Source organism: Mytilus trossulus, chromosome 12, assembly GCF_036588685.1.
Source record: "Mytilus trossulus isolate FHL-02 chromosome 12, PNRI_Mtr1.1.1.hap1, whole genome shotgun sequence".
Lineage (NCBI taxonomy): Eukaryota > Metazoa > Mollusca > Bivalvia > Mytilida > Mytilidae > Mytilus > Mytilus trossulus.
Genome location: NC_086384.1, coordinates 35,715,516 through 35,736,826, shown reverse-complemented (window position 1 = coordinate 35,736,826; position 21,311 = coordinate 35,715,516). Strand labels below are relative to the sequence as shown.

Genomic DNA, 21,311 nt, shown 5'->3' with positions numbered 1-21,311 from the left:
TGGGTGAAACCGGCATTAAATACGACGGCTGGGTAGCGTTCAGCGTTGACAGTAATATGGATGTTCCGCAATCGACAGTGATCGCACACGGCGGCGTCATGGGTCTTATTCACACTTTTGTCGGTTTGGATGGAAACGATTGTATGTCTTGTCTTTTAAGTACCACTTGTGACAGATAGGCGCCAGTTGAATTGTGTATTTTGAGAATGGCGATAGCATCACACTTCCTCGTGCGAAATCCACGGTCGATTTTACTTTTACTTGGTATGGTTTTGTACAACCGCATCTTGTTTTCGTCTGATGGGATGACGTGAAGAACGAACCAAGAGATCTGACTCAGAAGATTTTTTGCCACATCGTTGACTGCGGCGGCTCAGTACATGGCATCGGCGTCTGAATCACGTGCACTAGTGACAATGCATGCTTTAATACGTATACCATCTTGTCGTAGTCGTCTGAAAAGCCGAAAATATGTCTCAGGGGTATGCATGGTGAATGAAAAAGCTCCTTTGTTGGCAGGTTTGGGGATAATTTTACCATGACGTGCTGCGAATAGATATAGGAAGATGTGATGTGAGTGCCAATGAGACAACTCTCCATCCAAGTAACAATTTAAAAGTAAATCATTAAAGGTTAAAGTACGGCCTTCAACACGGAGCCTTGGCTCACACCGAACAAGCTATAAAGGGCACCAAAATCACTAGTGTAAAACCATTCAAACGGTCAACCAACGGTCTAATCTATATAAACAAAACGAGAAACGAAATACACGTATATATTACATAAACAAACGACAACTACTCTGTTATCGGTCTCAGCTTCGGTAGATGAATCCTTGCACCACAGCTGTTTGAGACCTTGATATTTGGAGAAATAGTCGTGATAAATCAAAATTTCTAACATGGTAGTGGCAACGCCTGGGTTATTGATATGTTAGATTAGCTGGCTTCAGAGAAGAGATGCATGATTCCATTGTGAAAGAGAGACACTAGATCTGCATCAGGATTTGCCCTACTGTCGTTCTTTTGCAGTTGCCCCTCTAGCAAAAGGTAACTTTCAGCGGGATGAAGTTATAAGTCTTGGGTTTCGATATTGATTAGGATATCACCATGATTATTCAGGTTGGCACCAGTATTCGTGAACCTGATAAATCCCTGGAGACTTTCATCGAAAGTCAATCCTTCGGTGATTGTAAGGATGTCATACATAATGTATGTATTTTTAGCGCTGACGAAGTGGTAGATGGTTTATACCACTTTACCAACCACATGGTCGACGGTTTAGGAGACCCCTTTTTCAACACCTTTCAATGCTACCGTGTCAAACAGTCCTATATCACCGTAGTCGTACTTTCGTGCGTTACCTTTTTTTATTTGCAACATTTATTTATAGGATGCTACGATGAAGCGCCTGTTATTCCTCAATGCTGATATGTCTACCCTTTTTCATAGCATCAATAATCGACACAATTTCGTTGCGCACACCATTATTTACTGCTCGGTAGGCTGCAGCACGCAGTTCCAAACGATCGAGAAGCTGCTTGAAGTTGGCAGGAAGAAACACGACTGGCAGCCCACTGCCTAACTAATCACTCTGGTAGATGTGGGATACGATTTCCTTCGCGGTTTTCAGGAGGGTGGAATTGCCTTGATACATGGTACCGGAATTTTTCAGGATCTCAGCAGTCGTCAAGGTCGTCATCGTCGAACGAAACTGTTTTCTTTTTCACCATGAGTTCACAGCGGCCACGGGTTCCTTTGTACCTCACACCATTCACAAAAATATCATCGCCGTCAAAAGAAACTGATAAACTTTGGATGAAGAAACCATCGTTTTCAGAATCCAAGGTTGTGGTCGGCAGAAGGAGTCATACTGAGCCGCAAATATTGCTGTGCTCAAGGTCCGAGGACGGTGTATTTAGGTGGTGCAATGGGTAGAGGGTCGGCAAACTCGGGCGTTGGAGAAGTGAGGGCTGGCACAACTGGAGGTAAATCTTCAATTGTTTTTGTGATTTTTTTAAACTGCTTTCCGATGAGCTTCAACCTCAGACCTAAACACTTTGGTCCAATCCTGTCAAGGCGTTGCTGCATGTTACAGGATTGAATGTTCCGCTTAGTTATATACAACTCCTTTGAGAGTGCCTCCCGCTGCTATGGGAATGAAATTTTGATGAACGTCATTTATTCATAGCGTTGGAACAAACTCCCCTAGGCGTTGGTGTGAACGGATTCGAACGCCTTCAAAGGTTTGAAAGAACGCATTCTAACGCACCTAAGCGTTGGTGTGAACGCCTTTGAATGCATCGAACGCCCCAATAGTGTTGGTTCGAATACCAAATCGACCCAGGTCGATCGATTATGCGATGGTTCAAGCGTGGGTCGAATGCCCAGATTCCTGTGTCTGAGACATACGTCTTTACGCGGTTTGCATCGGTGATTGCACTGATGACCGAAACTAGTCTTGGCGGGCATTTGGGTTGTTGTGGGCGTTGGGAACTTCCATTATGTTTATAGCCAATTCAACAGACTTTCATCCATATCGGGACATAAATAATGAAACACAATCCAAAAACACTTGTAACACAGTCTTCATACCTTACCCGGGGCCGACTCAAATTAACATTTGCTGGGCCATTCGTATTTCTTTGGCAGGGGATCGAACTCTAGATCCAGTTCCTTTTCAATATCTGACAATGAATATTCTAGGAACTCTGAATCCTTGTATTTCGATGGGTTATCTTTGTAACAATTCATTATTGATACTATAAACCTCTTCAAATTGCATCGATATTTTCCATTTGCCTTGGTGCTTTTAATATCGATGCTTACACATCCATAGGTTTTTGACCAGCAATGTTTACACTGAATGCCTAACTATTCCTTGGTGAGATTGTTGCAGTGATCTCGTCGGATTTTTTCAAAATTCTAAGCATCATGCTAGAAGAAGCATAGGACATTGGCATTCTCCAGGATAGCCTAGGGGCCGTTGAAGTAGTTCTGTCACAATTGAAAACAATCAATGTTGTGGCGACCACTCACGTAGAAGTCCTCATTTTCTAAGCATCAAGTCGTCGAACACAATGAGGTTTGGTCGAGTTTCCGGGATTAGTTCATCGCTCCTTTGCTCGAAGAAAAGTTTCGATATCACTCCGGTGTCGTGGTGGTGGTAAGGCGTTGACCACATCGATCAACGAGTAGGTAGACTTGCCTCTGCACTGTACGAGGTTTAGGATATCTTCCTTAGTGAAGCGTTCCCAGCGCTTGCTGCAACAGCCGGTAGATGAGCTGGTGAAGCGATTTCCAGAAGGCGTACAATTGATCGTACTCGAGTCATCAATCGCACAGTATTATGTTGTTCAACAGCGTTGTCTTACCACTGTCCGACTTCCAAATGATAAACCTTTTGATTGCGGAAAATAAATTCGACTGGGGCATTATCGATGTCTTCTCCAAAAATGTCTGACTGATTCCACTCAAAAACAAGAAGGGGTTGACGGTGCGGAATGCCTTCCAAACGGTATTCAAATTGCGTTCAACTCTTTGGTTAAAGCTGCGGATGAATAGACTAGTTCATATGACTTGGAACAGACTGCTGTGTTATAATATAGTTGCGCAGGTCCTCCCCAGATATGAGATTCGATTCGTGACGTTTCCTGTCCGTCGTGTGATAAGACTTCACCTTCAATTCGATGGTATTGATTTTCTCTAGAACCGCCATGCTTAGATCCACATAGTTCTTTGCATATACCATCCTTTGGTCACTAGTTCTTGTGCCGCAAGGTAGACACTTTCCCACTTTTTAGCGATACCAACAAGGTGTTTTTTTCATGTCCTCGAGAGCTATTTCACGATCGCTTCTAGCGCAGCCTCTAGCTAATTGTTGGCTTTTATACCATCTTTCAACTGCTTGGTCACCTACCGTTTTGTCACAGCATCCGAGCAGTCCTTGGGATATCATAGGCTAGTAATGCGATTGTCGTTCATATCGAAATGCTGCACGATTCACCAGACGGATATGCACTGTCTTGCATGGGATTCAAACTTATCCATTTATTTATAGAGCGAACAAATTGCATTTTCCACGATTTTCCCATTGTCAGCATCTTCAACACGGACAGAAAGAAGTGACGACACACCACATCCCCTCGCGTCTGAAGTTCATCAGTTTTGAAAAGGAATTCAGGCTACAATTAGTCTACCATCTCGTCGGGCTTGGAAATCTATAAGAGTCAAAGTAAAACTTTGTCGGTCTGTGCTTTTACCAACACGCCAAGTGCGTTGCACGATCCTTCCAGCTGTCGTGGTTAAGGTTCCACATTTGGTGTGTCAGACCTTTGGTAGTAATGTATCAGGCATGACCGCACCCCAACAGTATTGAATTTTTGTGGTGGTTACAGCCTGTTTGAGCTGAGTGTTTGAAAAGGGTTTGTAGGGGAGAACAAAATTATGCACCCATATGCCCCTCATTTATTTACGGTTGACGATTTTGTAGTGGCCACGGGCAAGGGTGCTAATTCCATCATGCATGATATGACGCTTGTCATCGTTGGCTTATAGGGCTCTCTTGTGACACTCAAGTGTATATATCTGATGCTTATGACTTTTGGTTGTGTATTCATAGTCCGGTAGCTCACTGTGTGCTTATCAAGGCATCTTTTGTAGTTTTCAAAGGTCATTTTTGACGATGCACTTCTTCACCCATTAAACCCTCTTCGATTCGCGCATGCCAACATTGAGTGCGTATATATTTGACCGCAATCCAAGACTCAGTCATGGGGACTCCGGCTCATTCATCCTAGAACTTTCCAAGAATTTTCCTGTTTTGATACCGGAAGTGTGGTCACTTGGATAGTGGAATGTGCCGATCTTCTGCCGCCCGTGATTGTTAATGTCTTTGTAGACATCTGGAGGTTCGGCATTGTAAACGACACTGTCGATGTAACAGATAGTTGTTCTTGTTACGGTAGGTTGGCTTTAGGTACTTGTAAACATAGTCCGCTATTAAGGTCTTAGATATGTCTAGGTAAATTGGCTTGACAAAGTCTATTTGGTCTTACGCATGTGCATGGCTGCAAGATACTCACTTAAGTTAACTCGGCGATCAATATTGAGCTTGGTGACGAGCTTTATTACTTTTTCCTCGTTGGTAACCATTCGGACGTCAACCATCTTGCGGATATTTTCTATTGCCATTCCGACACCGCATTGTTCATGAGCTTGAAAAAGTCTTTTTCAAAGTTAGTGGTGGCTACGGCTCTGAGATCGGTGGTTAGATCTATTTAAATCTTCAGCCATATGATCTGGTTTAATCTTAAAACCGTGTGGTTTTCTGATCATGAGCCTGAGCGCAAGTACTGTTTTAGGTTGACGTAGTGTACAACATACCTCAGTTTGTCTCCGAGGTTTGGCACCAGATTCTTTACTTTGTTCAGCTGTACAGTTTCCGGGGCAAGCGAGTAGTCATTGTGGTAGTCATGAAGTTCCTTGAGATATTCGAGGTCTACCTCCAATATAAATCCTTGGTCGTCTTCACTGCAAGGGTCTCCAAGGTTGGTTAAGTCGGTGTTAATCCATTCAAAGCCACCAGTCAGTGGATAGCTACTCATATCCCATTCATACAGGTTATCGGTATCCGCATACATCAAGTAGTTGGTGGGCTTGTCGGCATTGAATCCTTCGACATAAGGGTTGTTGACTTTGGCAAACCGCTGCGTCGCGACTGTTATCCCACCTCTGATCCCTTTTCAAGCATCAGAAGCATATCAGGGTACGAGATAATTTTAGGTTTCACAAGTGTTACGGTAGTTTTCAATGTCGCATCATGGGCAAGTATTGGTACTGTTAAGTACCACGCGGGATTAAGTTCCTAATACTTCAAGTATACATCTCTGAAGTTCTCAAACACATTGAACAGTAGGAGTACATCCGTTTTCAGATACAAGTCATGATACTCTCTCATGCTTGTGATATCCATCTCTTTTCACACACTTGCTGTGCGTATTAGTTCGTTGTCTGCATGGCTTACTCCCTCACCGGTGATGGTATTGTAGAATTCTTACTGGTTGGCAACTCGGTCTCCTGGAGATTTTCAAACCCATCCACATAGTCATAAGGGTACACACCCTTTCGCAAGAGTAAACATTCATCAAGAGACTTCCCCGGCGCGTCAACAGCTTTATCATTACCTTCATCCATGACTTTCTTGACTCTATGTGAGCACATTGTCCTGGTTGATCGTGCTGCCATTGACCTCCAGCGATCCAAATTTAATACATTGTCTTGTCAGCGAATAGAACGCTGCCATCAATGCTTTTTCGTCTTGCTAGGTTTACTCAAGTTGCTTGAACCCCATCCATATAATCAACAGGGTACACACTCTGTCGCAAGAGTAAACTTTCGTCCATGGCCGTCAACTGGTATATCATATGTCTGGTGAAGGTGATTTTACATCACTTGACCTCCTTGACATTCTATGAACAAACGGCGAGCACCCATGAAAATATTTTTGGTGGCACATTGTCCTTGTAAAGCACGATACCGTCAATTACAAGTGTTTCAACTTCAATATCCTGTTCTGTCAAGTAATCAAACGCCACCGTAAGTGCCTTGTTCTTCAAACCACAAATTACATACTAGTAGTTCACCGTACTTCCATCGATGTTGTAGTCGGTGCACTTACATTTCTTACATTCCTTTGAGTTTTTCGCCTGCTCATAAAGGTACGGCTGCAATTCAACAATATAGTCTGTGATATGTCTCACTCCTGATACCATTTCGGATCCTTTAGGGCAACCTTGGCCTGCCTCCCACTCAGTCCCATTAATGATGGCCGAAAGATGTGCCTTGGCGTAGTCTCAGACATTTCCCGTGTATACAATCTTATCTGCCATGTACCTTTCGCAATGCAGGCGTCGAGCCCGGCGCAGTTGATACCATTGTCGTGACAGTACCAGGATAGCTATGTAGGTTGGACACTTCTGCGCAAGGTAGCCCTGCATGAGTGTCAGATGTGCGTTCTTGTTCAGCTTCTTCCCTTTGATAAGCCTGCTTCCCAGCTCACAATATTCGCGGCATGACACAATGTATTCTAGATAACGCCTGTTTGTGACCTCGCGCAGTGTGATTTTTCCAACCGTTTTTGGACTCCGCGGGTATCACCCGGTACAATTCGGGATCAAACGCTCCTCTACCAAAGACCTTCCGATAATTCTTGAAGGCTGCTGTTGGACTTGAGTTTACCAAGCTATTCAGACTCGCAATCATAAATTTGAGACTGTCCAAACCTCAAACTCTGATGGAGTTTCCCCGTCTTTCATCTTGTACTCGCTCACCTGGAATGTCTTCCTAAACGAAATTTACTTTTCCTCCGAATTTGGAATGCATGTGAGCTGCCCCGGTGTCGATTCCAGGTTCTTAATGAACAGATAACTATCATACCCGGCCAAATTGTGAAAAATACAGGTATACACTTTGACATTTTGTACTTCAGGTTACACTGGTTAGGTGCTGCGCCCCTGTATTTCGGTAATATCGCAGTAATCCCTCATCTTGTCATCACCAAGCGAACACAACCAGCGCTGCATGGCCACCTGGTGTTTTTTGTCCTCTTTCGTCAAGACCATATGATTCATAAGATAGTTTAATGTGTAAAGGCCTTGATTTTCTTTCTCAATGCATTCAATAAAGACCTGTGCAACATCTTCTCCCGGCTTTTGCATGATAAACAGAACTGGTGCCTTGGTATACATGTTGTCGTCAAAGCATTTGATGTGGTAGCAGAAACACGAAGGCGTGTGCTTTTGGTAGGCTTTCGTATGTGGTTTGTCAATCCTAGTTTCAACCTTCTCGGTTAAATACTAAAATTCCGCAAACACCACGAGAGGGACTCCTCTCAAGTGAGTGTTGTCAAATGTCTGGTAGGTCCCTTCCTTGATTAGCTTGGGCAGCTCGATCTTAACCGCCTTGTGGTTGACGCAACACTCTTTGTGGGCCTCCAGGACTTCTTTAATGTAAACTGGTTCATGCACCTGTAGCACAGGTGGGTCTCACAATTGTGGTCCGAAGTCTGACTCAACACTAGCCAAGACTTTTTTTATCAGCAGCAAGTTGATGTCTCTCTACCGCTGTTCGCTAACGTCTGATATGCGCAGCGGGTATACTTCATTGTCGTTAATTTATAATGCATTGACTGTCAGGGTTGAATTGAACTTCTAGAACTTATCAAAACCCTTGAGGCTGACCGAGAACTACATCTTTTTCCAGATTGAGCTCGTCCTGCCACAGTGGTACAGTGTTATCATGTCTGTATGTTTTGAATCTACCTCGTCATGGCCGAAAGTATGGCCCACTTAAAACAATCCTCATCAGGTTTTTTTTCGTATTGTTTACAGCTTCTTTCAAATTACTGTGACCCTAGGCCTTCCAGCGGCCGGTGTTTGTTAATATTGACTTGAAGTTTTACAATTGCTTTCAATGTTCAGCCATATTTTTCAGAGGTTCACTAGGCAATCTTTACTCCGATATTTTTGTCCATCTAATTAAGGGTTTCAGCTAAGATTGTGGCCTCGGTGAAAATTTCGAGTGAAAGTATTCCTTGTTCTTATCATCTGCATTACCTGTTGGATTAATATTCACAAAGGTACAGTGTAGCACCACATTGATTTTTGCTCCTTTCAATGTCCAATTTGTTTTAAGTTCCTCCAGTGACATTAGAGAGACGTCAAGGAAAGTCTGCACATCCATATCAATAATGGGGGTCATCTTTTAGGTATTAAATGCTTCTTTCAAGGCTTTCGTTGGCGGATACACTATCGACAGCCTGCTAATACCTTTCAACCCAAGTTTTTTTGTCTGGGGTTTCGGACGACGCTGATATCTAAGGTTGGTTTCTTTTGTTACAATCAACTCAACCAACTGATCTTTCCTAAACCGGGAGTACCATCAAAGGTGGTTCCTTGTGGTAATACCTCACAGGGCTTTGACATTTTCAACAACTTACTCCTTGTCCGCTATTGGATCCATGTCTTCATCCCAACAATAAAAAAGATCAATTTAGGTTACCCCAACCACCGTCCCTAATTCAATTTATTAGACACAATTTTTTCGGTCCTAAAAATCATATCTTAACCCTGTGAATCCTACCGTCCGTGAAAGTCGTGGTAATCATACCCAGTGCGCCCGGATTTTTCATACTATAGCTTTCAATTTGCAAAATTCGATTGGCATCCTTGTCCAGACGGTGGACTAAAATGCCTACCCTAATCTTAAAAAAAAGCTGTCAAAATTCCCTACGGCAATCCTTTTTTTACTCACTAGAAGCAAATGATAGGTTATGGTAAAATGGGCCAAAAAGGTCCAGATGGGACATCTCATGGTGTGTTTTAAGCATGGGTCCAAAGTTAGATTTAAAAAAAAATGCCTTACCCCAATTTTTAAAAGGGTGTAAAAAATTTCCTACGGCAATACTTTTTTAGCCACTAGGTGGAAATGGTAGTTAATGGGCGAGGTTCCAATGAGCCAAGAGGTCCAGGTGGGACAACTCATAGTTTGTCTTCACCATAGGTCCGAACTTAGGTCTTAAGGGTCATTATGCCTACCCCAAATTTTCAAAAGTCTGTCAAAATTTTACTACGGCAATACTTTTTTACCCACTAGGTGCAAATGATAGGTAAGGGTCTAAGGTCCAATGGGTCAAAAGGTCCAGGTGGGACAACTCATGGTTTGTCCTCACCATGTGTCCAAAGTTAGATTTTAAAAAAATGCCGTACCCCAATTTTTTAAAGAGTGTAAAAAAATCCCTACGGCAATACTTTTTCAGCCACTAGGTGGAAATGGTAGGTAATGGGCTAGGTTCCAATGGGCCAAAAGGTCCAGGTGGGACAACTCATAGTTTGTCTTCACCATAGGTCCGAACTTAGGTCTTAAGGGTCATTATGCCTACCCCAAATTTTCAAAAGTCTGTCAAAATTTTCCTACGGCAATACTTTTTTACCAACTAGGTGCAAATGATAGGCAAGGGTCTAAGGTCCAATGGGTCAAAAGGTCCAGGTGGGACAACTCATGGTTTGTCCTCACCATAGGTCCAAAGTTAGATTTTTAAAAAATGCCGTACCCCAATTTTTAAAAGAGTTTAAAAAAATCCCTACGGCAATACTTTTTCAGCCACTAGGTGGAAACGGTAGGTAATGGGCTAGGTTCCAATGGGCCAAAAGGTCCAGGTTGGACAACTCATAGTTTGTCTTCACCATAGGTCCGAACTTAGGTCTTAAGGGTCATTATGCCTACCCCAAATTTTCAAAAGTCTGTCAGAATTTTCCTACGGCAATACTTTTTTACCCACTAGGTGCAAATGATAGGTAAGGGTCTAAGGTCCAATGGGTCAAAAGGTCCAGGTGGGACAACTCATGGTTTGTCCTAACCATGGGTCCAAAGTTAGATTTAAAAAAAATGCCGTACCCCAATTTTTAAAAGAGTGTAAAAAAATCCCTACGGCAATACTTTTTCAGCCACTAGGTGGAAATTGTAGGTAATGGGCTAGGTTCCAATGGGCCAAAAGGTCCAGGTGGGACAACTCATAGTTTGTCTTCACCATAGGTCCGAACTTAGGTCTTAAGGGTCATTATGCCTACCCCAAATTTTCAAAAGTCTGTCAAAATTTTCCTACGGCAATACTTTTTTACCCACTAGGTGCAAATGATAGGTAAGGGTCTAAGGTCCAATGGGTCAAAATGTCCAGGTGGGACAACTCATGGTTTGTCCTCACCATGGGTCCAAAGTTAGATTTTTAAAAAATGCCGTACCCCAATTTTTTAAAGAGTGTAAAAAAATCCCTACGGCAATACTTTTTCAGCCACTAGGTGGAAATGGTAGGTAATGGGCTAGGTTCCAATGGGCCTAAAGGTCCAGGTGGGACAACTCATAGTTTGTCTTCACCATAGGTCCAAACTTAGGTCTTAAGGGTCATTATGCCTACCCCAAATTTTCAAAAGTCTGTCAAAATTTTCCTACGGCAATACTTTTTTACCCACTACGTGCAAATGATAGGTAAGGGTGTAAGGTCCAATGGGTCAAAAGTTCCAGGTAGGACAACTCATGGTTTGTCCTAACCATGGGTCCAAAGTTAGATTTTAAAAAAATGCCGTACCCCAATTTTTAAAAGAGTGTAAAAAAATCCCTACGGCAATACTTTTTCAGCCACTAGGTGGAAATGGTAGGTAATGGGCTAGGTTCCAATGGGCCAAAAGGTCCAGGTGGGACAACTCATAGTTTGTCTTCACCATAGGTCCGAACTTAGGTCTTAAGGGTCATTATGCCTACCCCAAATTTTCAAAAGTCTGTCAAAATTTTCCTACGGCAATACTTTTTTACCCACTTAGTGCAAATGATAGGTAAGGGTCTAAGGTCCAATGGGTCAAAAGGTCCAGGTGGGACAACTCATGGTTTGTCCTCACCATGGGTCCAAAGTTAGATTTTTAAAAAATGCCGTACCCCAATTTTTTAAAGAGTGTAAAAAAATCCCTACGGCAATACTTTTTCAGCCACTAGGTGGAAATGGTAGGTAATGGGCTAGGTTCTAATGGGCCAAAAGGTCCAGGTGGGACAACTCATAGTTTGTCTTCACCATAGGTCCGAACTTAGGTCTTAAGGGTCATTATGCCTACCCCAAATTTTCAAAAGTCTGTCAAAATTTTCCTACGGCAATACTTTTTTACCAACTAGGTGCAAATGATAGGCAAGGGTCTAAGGTCCAATGGGTCAAAAGGTCCAGGTGGGACAACTCATGGTTTGTCCTCACCATAGGTCCAAAGTTAGATTTAAAAAAAATGCCGTACCCCAATTTTTAAAAGAGTTTAAAAAAATCCCTACGGCAATACTTTTTCAGCCACTAGGTGGAAATAGTAGGTAATGGGCTAGGTTCCAATGGGCCAAAAGGTCCAGGTTGGACAACTCATAGTTTGTCTTCACCATAGGTCCGAACTTAGGTCTTAAGGGTCATTATGCCTACCCCAAATTTTCAAAAGTCTGTCAAAATTTTCCTACGGCAATACTTTTTTACCCACTAGGTGCAAATGATAGGTAAGGGTCTAAGGTCCAATGGGTCAAAAGGTCCAGGTGGAACAACTCATGGTTTGTCCTCACCATAGGTCCAAAGTTAGATTGAAAAAAAATGCCGTACCCTAATTTTTAAAAGAGTGTAAAAAAATCCCTACGGCAATACTTTTTCAGCCACTAGGTGGAAATGGTAGGTAATGGGCTAGGTTCCAATGGGCCAAAAGGTCCAGGTGGGACAACTCATAGTTTGTCTTCACCATAGGTCCGAACTTAGGTCTTAAGGGTCATTATGCCTACCCCAAATTTTCAAAAGTCTGTCAAAATTTTCCAACGGCAATACTTTTTTACCCACTAGGTGCAAATGATAGGTAAGGGTCTAAGGTCCAATGGGTCAAAAGGTCCAGGTGGAACAACTCATGGTTTGTCCTCACCATAGGTCCAAAGTTAGATTTTAAAAAAATGCCGTACCCTAATTTTTAAAAGAGTGTAAAAAAATCCCTACGGCAATACTTTTTCAGCCACTAGGTGGAAATGGTAGGTAATGGGCTAGGTTCCAATGGGCCAAAAGGTCCAGGTGGGACAACTCATAGTTTGTCTTCACCATAGGTCCGAACTTAGGTCTTAAGGGTCATTATGCCTACCCCAAATTTTCAAAAGTCTGTCAAAATTTTCCTACGGCAATACTTTTTTACCCACTAGGTGCAAATGATAGGTAAGGGTCTAAGGTCCAATGGGTCAAAAGGTCCAGGTGGGAAAATTTCACCATATGTCCAAAGGTAGGTTTCTTTTATAAATTGTTGATTTTTATTTTCCGTGCACACCATACATTACGTACAACAAATAAACCTTTCGTATAATCAACTGTGAGCGAATTCCGCTTGTTCAGAAGAAGAATCTTTTGTCAAAACAAATTTGTCTGACAAAAAAATAGCAAAGCACGAGTGCAATTTTCTATTCTTGTAATGCAAAACTATTGATACTTTTTAGGAACTACTTGACAGGATGCCGAGGCTATGGAAAGCTATTTCTTACAATGTCACAAAATTGATTTCTTATCGAAAAGTCGATGTCATGTAACAACAATTTTGCCAGCATTTAAATAAGTACATAGCTATTGTTCATATACTATTTAAAAGTGCGCGCAGCACGCTGTTTGGTATATGTAAAGCGAATTAAGTAATGAACAGGAAATTACATATTAATTTGAAGAAAAAAAACATTAAATAGTGTCGTCGGCTGCTCATTCTTATATAAAAACAGATTATTTTGTGATTATATGATTGATAAAAACATTTAAAGTACGTTTGAATCTTATGCAACTTTTGGGTTTATAGACATATCTGAAAACTGGCTGCTAGCGAAGTGGCTGCTAGCGAGTGGCTGCTAGCTTGAGCCTGGTCACTTAGACCTGTAGTATTGTATTGTGGAAAACATACTACAAAAAGAAGGAAGTGCATTGGCTTTCAAATGACATTATTCATCGGAAAACATTGTTTTCACAAAGCTCATTTATGCTACATACATTGTAGTTTTTTAACATTGTAATTAAATAGGGCAAGGAATTATACTGACTATTGTACGTTTTCTTGAATGCACAACTGAAAGTTGAAATTTGTGAGAAGAAAAAAAGTGACACATTATTAAGTGTCTGTTATTCTGTTGAGCATGAAGCTGATTTTACTTTTGATGTAATACATTACATTAAAAGAAGTATGATAGAAGTATATAAAACCCAATTTATTATTTACTGCTATAATTTATGAGTTTGTTATAAAAAGGAGCTGGCTTCTATTATGTATATCAATCACGTTCTGAACTCGATTTTTATAAGTCATGATATAATTGCCTGTACTAGAGCAAGGAAATGGGCGGGTTGATCGTTTTCAAACATACTCATCATCGTCACATTTCATAAATGTAAATTATGGTTGTCATTGCTTTGCTGAATGTCTTTTTTCCCCCTCCTATTTTGGATTTTAACATGAATTATAAGGCAATCAGTTTTCTCATTCGAATTATTTTTGATCTGGATAAGGCAAGTTCTTTTAGAAATTCCTATACTGTATGTATTGTGTGTAATGTTGGAGGCTGTACAATGGCATATACAGTCTATATTAATAAAATGTTCGTCCCTTGGTCTGACACGGATAGTTGGAAATCGCCTTTAGTTTTTTAAAACATATTCATGTATTTAAAATTGCCTCAAAAATAAAAACTTAGTTGTATGACTTACAAAGAGCTGTTTTCTATGTACAGAGAAGAATTCAAATATAGCTGATATATTCTGAACCGGTGAAGAACCATCATCATTAGGATGGAGCATGGTATCATTAACCTTTTCCCCAAAAGAAAAGAACTCAGACATTGGTACACTCCCAAATACTGTTTTAGAGAACAAAAGCAGGCAAATGATTGGTACATGTAGCATCTTAACCTGTATAAGTTGAAACATAAGTAATAACTAAATTAAAAGACAAATAACTATGTCTATAAATAGAAATATATAAGATTGATCATATTGTTGATCATTCTATAGACTGTTATAATGATAAATAGATTAATGAATGCAGTTTTTCTGCATTGACTGTTTCGAGCATGTAAGGTTTAAGAACTAGATCCATTGACGAGATTTTTCCGTATCCTTTTTTTTATTTTGAGTAGTGGCATTAAATTACAGTGATTTTCTTTCATATACCTGTATTCATTCTAATTTCTTTATTACAGTGAACATATTAAGGTCGATATACAATACAATAAATACAATAAAATCTGTCCTACAAAAAAAACAAAATTCACAAGACCTTTTGCCAACGACTTCACGGTAAAGCTTAAATTTTATTGTCGTGTACTCACGACTTTCCTAAGCTTTTCACCTAAAATAGTATACTTTCGTCTCAATGAAGTTTATACGGGTGCGGGATTTTCTCGATGTACCGAATACCTATTAGTGGCCTGCGGCTGTTTCTCACTCATTGGTCGCGTGGTTTTCTGTTCACAATTTTCATTCTCAATTTTATATTTCAAATTAAGCTGATCTCTTTAAAAGAAGAAGGATGATTTCTCTTTTTTAATATCATTGAAATCTAAGTACAAATATCGCCCTAAATTATTGTTCAGAACAACAGACCATAGCCACTGCTAACAACTAACACCTCGATCCGAAAATGTACAACACAACAAAACTAACTTAACTACATGTACATGTATATCGGCTACGGTTTGCTTTTGGAAATATTATACAGAATATTTGTTAGTTCTTGAAAAGTCAAATCCTTAAACGAAAATATAACCACATCGGTTGCCACGTGGTAGTAGGTCGGGTCCAATCAAGGATTGTAAGATTGATATTTGCTGCTTCTCCGCTAGCCACGCGACATTCAGGAGTAAGTGCAAAGACTGCATGTTCAGCTCGACGTTAAAATAATGTGTGTGTGTAGGGTAACTTACCTCCATACTAAATATATATAATCGTGTGGACTTTGTTGATGTAGTACAAAGCAAGGTTCATATGCATATCGCACTAACATTTTCATTTTCTAGTCCTGACTATGCATTTTCTGACTGGACGTTAAACAGCCATTCATCCTATCATCTTTGGACAAATTTTAGTTGCTTACATTAACGCTTCGCTATCTTTAATTCGTTTAATTTTTCTTTGAAATATGATTTTTATTTCTATTGCTTCATCAAGATGGCTTATTTTGATTCAGTCTTGGCTTATAAGTATCCTCTTATAACTTCTTGAGTATTTATAAAAAAAAAGGAGGTTTGTATGAGGTAATAAGTAAAGTGGAAAGGGATTAATATAATTTGTAAAACTTGTTTCCCAATCCACTATAAATAAATATGTTTAAACTAAACTAATAAGTAATCAAATTGAATGCATGTAAATACTATTAAACGGCTTACTATCTCCTTGATTAAAAATATACAAACTCCTTGATTGTGTATACATGTACATCATTGATTTATACAGTTGAGTCCTTCATATACTCTAACATTAATTATATTTTGTACACATATACATACATACGAGTCAGTTTGATTAATTCATGAACACATTTTCAATAGATAATGTCAAGTACACGTACAAAACGTTTAGCAATTCCTGAAGGAAGGTTTAATCTTAATGTTATTTTTCTACTTTACTATTCAGAACACATTCTTTTTTTACACTTGTTAAATTTTGAAATAAATTTTACAATACCTTCAAGCTCGCAAGGAAAGTATGTGAGTTTTCAAGCTCGCAAGGATCGTATGTGAACAAAGTCAAGATGTTTGACTAGTATACACACTAAACTTGTATACCTACATGTACTTCCTGGTGAAAAAACCGTGCTAGTTCGCTTATCTGACAAATTGAATTTCTTTAAACTACATGAAAACAAAAGTTTAAACCACATTGACATTGTATTTAATCTTCTTATAAGAGAGCCCCATCATATATTGTTAGAAAGTGAAAATCAATACTTCAAGTTGTAATCTATAAAGTAGATGGAATAGATAAGTGTTAGTTTGAAAAAAAGATAACCCGAACCACGAGGGGTAGTGTATCTTTTTCACGATCAGCTTATATTGCCATTGAATTATTACCATTGTAAATATTATCCGTAATTTACAAATAAGGCATATCCGAATTAATTTCTATATAACAATACACAGTTTGTATGAAAAAGCCAATATTTAACCAAATATAAACATGAAACCCCTTTATTACTACATTAATATCAATAATAACAGAAAAAATAGAAAAACAGAAAAGGTAAATAGAGAAAATATGGTGTACATATTTTTGCAAGGCTTAAGGTTGAGGTATACCATCTTTTCTGCACATATAAATTGTTTCTGTTTGGTATTGAATTAATAATTAAGATCCGCGTTCTTTGCCATTACTTCGGAGATGGTCCGTTTAGTCAATCATTATATATGGTATTCAAATTGCGGTGTTTATCCAACGCAATCTTACTTGGTTTGAATAGAAAAAAGAAGATAGGGTATGATTGCCAATGAAACAACTGTCCACAAGAGACCAAAATGACACAGAAATTAACAACTATATGTCATCGTACGGTCCTCAACAATACCGCATAGTAAGCTATAAAAGGCCCCGAAATGACAATATAAAACAATTCATACGAGAAATCTAACGGCCTTATTTATGTAGAAAAAATGAACGAAAAACAAATATGTAAACAGACGACAACCACAGAATTGCAGTCTCCTGACTTGGGACAAACACATACATACAAAAATACAAGTGGACGTGGCCGGGAACAGATCTGAGAGTACTCACAGTTATCTGACAGCTAGTTCAAAGCCACTAACAACAACAACAAAAATGCACCTAACACTTAATTATCAATCCGTACACATCCAACATTCAATGAATTAAGTGTAAAGACGCCATAAACAGTCAGAGACAAACATGACCTTTTTCTGAACGTTGTTTTCAATTTAGACTTACATATATGTAAACAGCCGTGTGTGTCTACTGAACATGTGTGTTCTTGTGTTACATGATATGTGTCTCTAATTTTTACTCGATTTATCAATTTTTCTTTTCTCTGAAATTCTTTCGTAAAGTCACGAAGAAAAGCAACACATATTTAGCAAATTTAAACCTTATAAAGATAAACACACAACAGAAACGCTGAATATAATTTGGTGACACTATTTCATCGACAGATTGAGTAAGCGTTGGTTCAAGAAAAAGAAACCACGGTAAAGCTAGGTTCACACTGCCGATCAGATCAACTCGATCAAGCCCAATCTAGCCAAATTACGTGATCGGGAGACTGGTCTGACTCAATCGACAATAATTTTTGGGATAGTTTACCTTGCTAGTCATCGATCTGACTTTCTTACCGAGAGATTTTTTTACATGTTAAAAACATTCAGGTAAGGATCGAGAATCAATTCACTAGAGAAGAGATCGGGAGTAGCAGTCGAATTGATCGGTTAGAGATCGAGTTTGTCGGAATACAAAAATTTTACCGATCAGTACTCGATCATTTCGACCTTTGCTCGATTAATGTCCGATCATTTCCAGATTAATTTGACCATTGCCCTATCGCTTCCAGATCACTGCGACTTGTATAATAATTTTATCCCAGACCAACTCGACCAATACCCGATCCCTTTGCGTCCACATTCGACCACTCTTCGATCTCTTCTCGGCCAAACACGAGAACACATTACTGCTACACGATTCTCTAAAAGTGTGTGCAGATCTGATTAACTCTCATAACTCTGCTTCTGCAAATATATATTTAGCAACATTATTTTAACTGTACAAAAATTCCTCCATGTACAGTACGTGTCTTTACTTTTGCAAGGAGATGAAACATTTTGAAAGAGAGGCAAAAGACACCAAAGGAACAATCAAACTCAAAGGTCGAAGAACAAACCGAAGCGAAAAACGGAAACCGAAGAGAAGTCAAACAGCAGTCCACATAATATAGAGAACTAAATATTTTGCAACACGTAACCCAACAAAACCTCGGATGATCTAAACCTGGGATGATCTCAGATGTTCCCGAAGGGAAGAAAATCCTGCAATTTATTATAATAATCTAGACGGTAACACATTATGTTGGACTATACTATATGCTTCAGTATCTTGCAGATACTTAATTTGCGGAAATGCACAAATGTCTCCTGTTGTCCATTCATCATGTATCAAGCTGGTTTTGATGATTGTTGAAAATTGGCGAATAATAATAAGATAGCTGCTAATTGATTTTATATTTTTAGGTCTATTTTTTGTTTAACATACTATGGCCTATTTCTTCTGACCCTCATACTTTTATGTATTGAATGATCAATCCATATTCTAATTTTGTTCTCGCCCATACTTACGTTATTATGTCTTTCCATTTTGGATGTAACGCTTTATTTAGTGGATGTCTTTTTAATTGATACAATTATTATAATAGTGAAATGTTAATTCAATGTTTTTGCTCTGTCATAGTCGTTTTCCGCTGCTACCAAGACCTGCTTTAGTCTTTAGTGGTATAATTTGAGAGAGTTCTTTTCATCTGACCTGGCCCTGCTATTTGAGTCTCTTTGCGTTCGTCGTCCGATTTCGTCTTTGTCAGCTTTTACAAAATTTCTCAGTCTCTGAAACTTCTGGGCCACATGTTATTGAACATATGTCTTTTAGGGAGTCGCCTGATAGTTTTGGTTTATCTTTGCAACAGTTACTATTGGTTTATCTAATTTAAAAACTGTATTGGACAATCCTGCCTGTCAGCCAAGTTGTCTGACATGGCTTTAACTAAAACATGGGGATAAAATGCAAGTGCTGTCTATTAAGAAGCGCTATGAATAACGAAGACCTGATGGGAAAAAAACATGTCTAAACTAACATCGGACTCGGACTCCTTTTAAAATGAGTTTTACTGTTTGTATGCTCCGTATGTCTTTTTATTATTATTCTACATTGGCTAGAGGTATATGGGGAGAGTTGGGATCTCACAAAACATGTTTAACCTCGTCGAATTTTTGCGCCTGACCCAAGTCAGGAACCTCTGGCCTTTGTTAGTCTTATATGTTTTTTTAATCTAATCTCATTTATATTTTCTGCAGTTTAGTGTGACGCCCATTTTTACTGAACTAGCACACAATTTATTTTATTTAGGGGCCAGCTGATAACACCTCCGGGTGCGAGATTTTCTCGCTGCGTTGAAACGTATTAGTGGACTTCGGATGTTGTCTGCTCTTTGACAAGAATTTTGAGTTATTAATACCTAATGTCCATTCACATAAAAACAGTCAAATGACTTCTAACAGGAGTTATCGACCTTATATGACGAATTTTTCTCACTTGCATGTTCGCCTGTAATATTGAAATATATGACAAAATATAATAGCAAACTTCTAACAACAAGACAAGATCTATCAATTTCATAGCTCTTTATTTCCCCCGTTAATTCCGTTCTTTCCGTTTCGTTTTCCGTTTTCGCCGTTTAGCAACACCCTTAAAAAGGTTGGTCAAACAGCGAATAGATTTCTGATTCACATTCAGTCGCAAATATTACATGCATATTAGGGATAGAACATAATGAGATGATACGAATGTAAATAAACCCCACTTTATTCTGGACCTCCTTGCTTAGAAAGATTTTAAAGACAAACTTAAGGAGGATTGCCCGGGTGCTCACACACATTTTAAACATTTTTCACATGTCTACTCAAAGTCAGAAGCCTGTAGTTCTAAAACTGATTTTGATTCATTACTGACATTATCACATTTGTTTTTCGTAATTTTACTCTTTTTTAATTATGGCGTTTGTTTTCTCCTCTGAATTCTTTCATATTGTGCATGTCGTGGCCTTTATATTCATGTAACCTCGACGGCTAGTATATGGCAAACGAGTTCCCCTATATCATAAAGGACTTACGATTGGCTTCAGTTAATGCGCACAGAATCTTCATTTGAACTCTGGTGGATTGCCTCATTGTCGATCTTACAACTTCTTTTTTAGCTCCCTGGCCCAAAGGGCCAAGTGAGCTTTTCTCATCACTTTGCGTCCGTCGTCCGTCGTCCGTCGTCCGTCGTCGTCCGGCGTTAGCTTTTACAAAAATCTTCTCCTCTGAAACTACTGGCCCAAATTAAACCAAACTTGGCTACAATCATCATTGGGGTATCTAGTTTAAAAAAATGTGTGGCGTGACCCGGCAGACCAACCAAGATGGCCGCCACAGCTAAAAATAGAACATAGGGGCAAAATGCAGTTTTTGGCTTATAACTCAGAAACCAAAGCATTTTGAGCAAATCTGACATGAGGTGAAATTGTTTATCAGGTCAAGATCTATCTGCCCTGAAATTTTCAGATGAATCGGACAACCCTTTGTTGGGTTGCTACCCCTGAATTGGTAATTTTATGGAAATTTTGTCTGTTTTCGCTCATTATCTTGAAAATTATTATAGAAAGAGATAAACTGTCAACAGCAATAGAGTTCAACAAAGTAAGATCTACAAATAAGTCAACATGATCAAAATGGTCAGTTGACCCCTTAAGGAGTTATTGCCCTTAATAGTCATTTTTTACCAATTTTTCGTAAATTTTATAATCTTTTACAAAAATCTTCTCCTCTGAAACTACTAGACCAAGTTTAACCAAACTTAGCTACAAATCATTATTAGGGTATCTAGTTTTAAAAATGTGTGCGATGACCCGGCCAACCAACAAAGATGGCCGCCATAGCTAAAAAAAGAACATAGGAGTAAAATGTGGATTTTGGCTTATAACTCTGAAA

At 39.3% G+C, this 21,311-nt stretch overlaps 1 protein-coding gene across 1 annotated transcript in view; it reads right to left on the bottom strand.

Annotated features, from left to right (window-relative positions):
- LOC134692412 (sushi, nidogen and EGF-like domain-containing protein 1) overlaps positions 1-5,641 on the bottom strand; it is a 31,368-nt gene extending 25,727 nt beyond the window's left edge. Inside the window, exon 1 of the mRNA XM_063552862.1 lies at positions 5,423-5,641. Coding sequence (XP_063408932.1) covers positions 5,423-5,641 — 219 coding nt within the window. The remainder of the gene's footprint in view (positions 1-5,422) is intronic.
- Between the last annotated feature and the right edge of the window lie 15,670 nt (positions 5,642-21,311).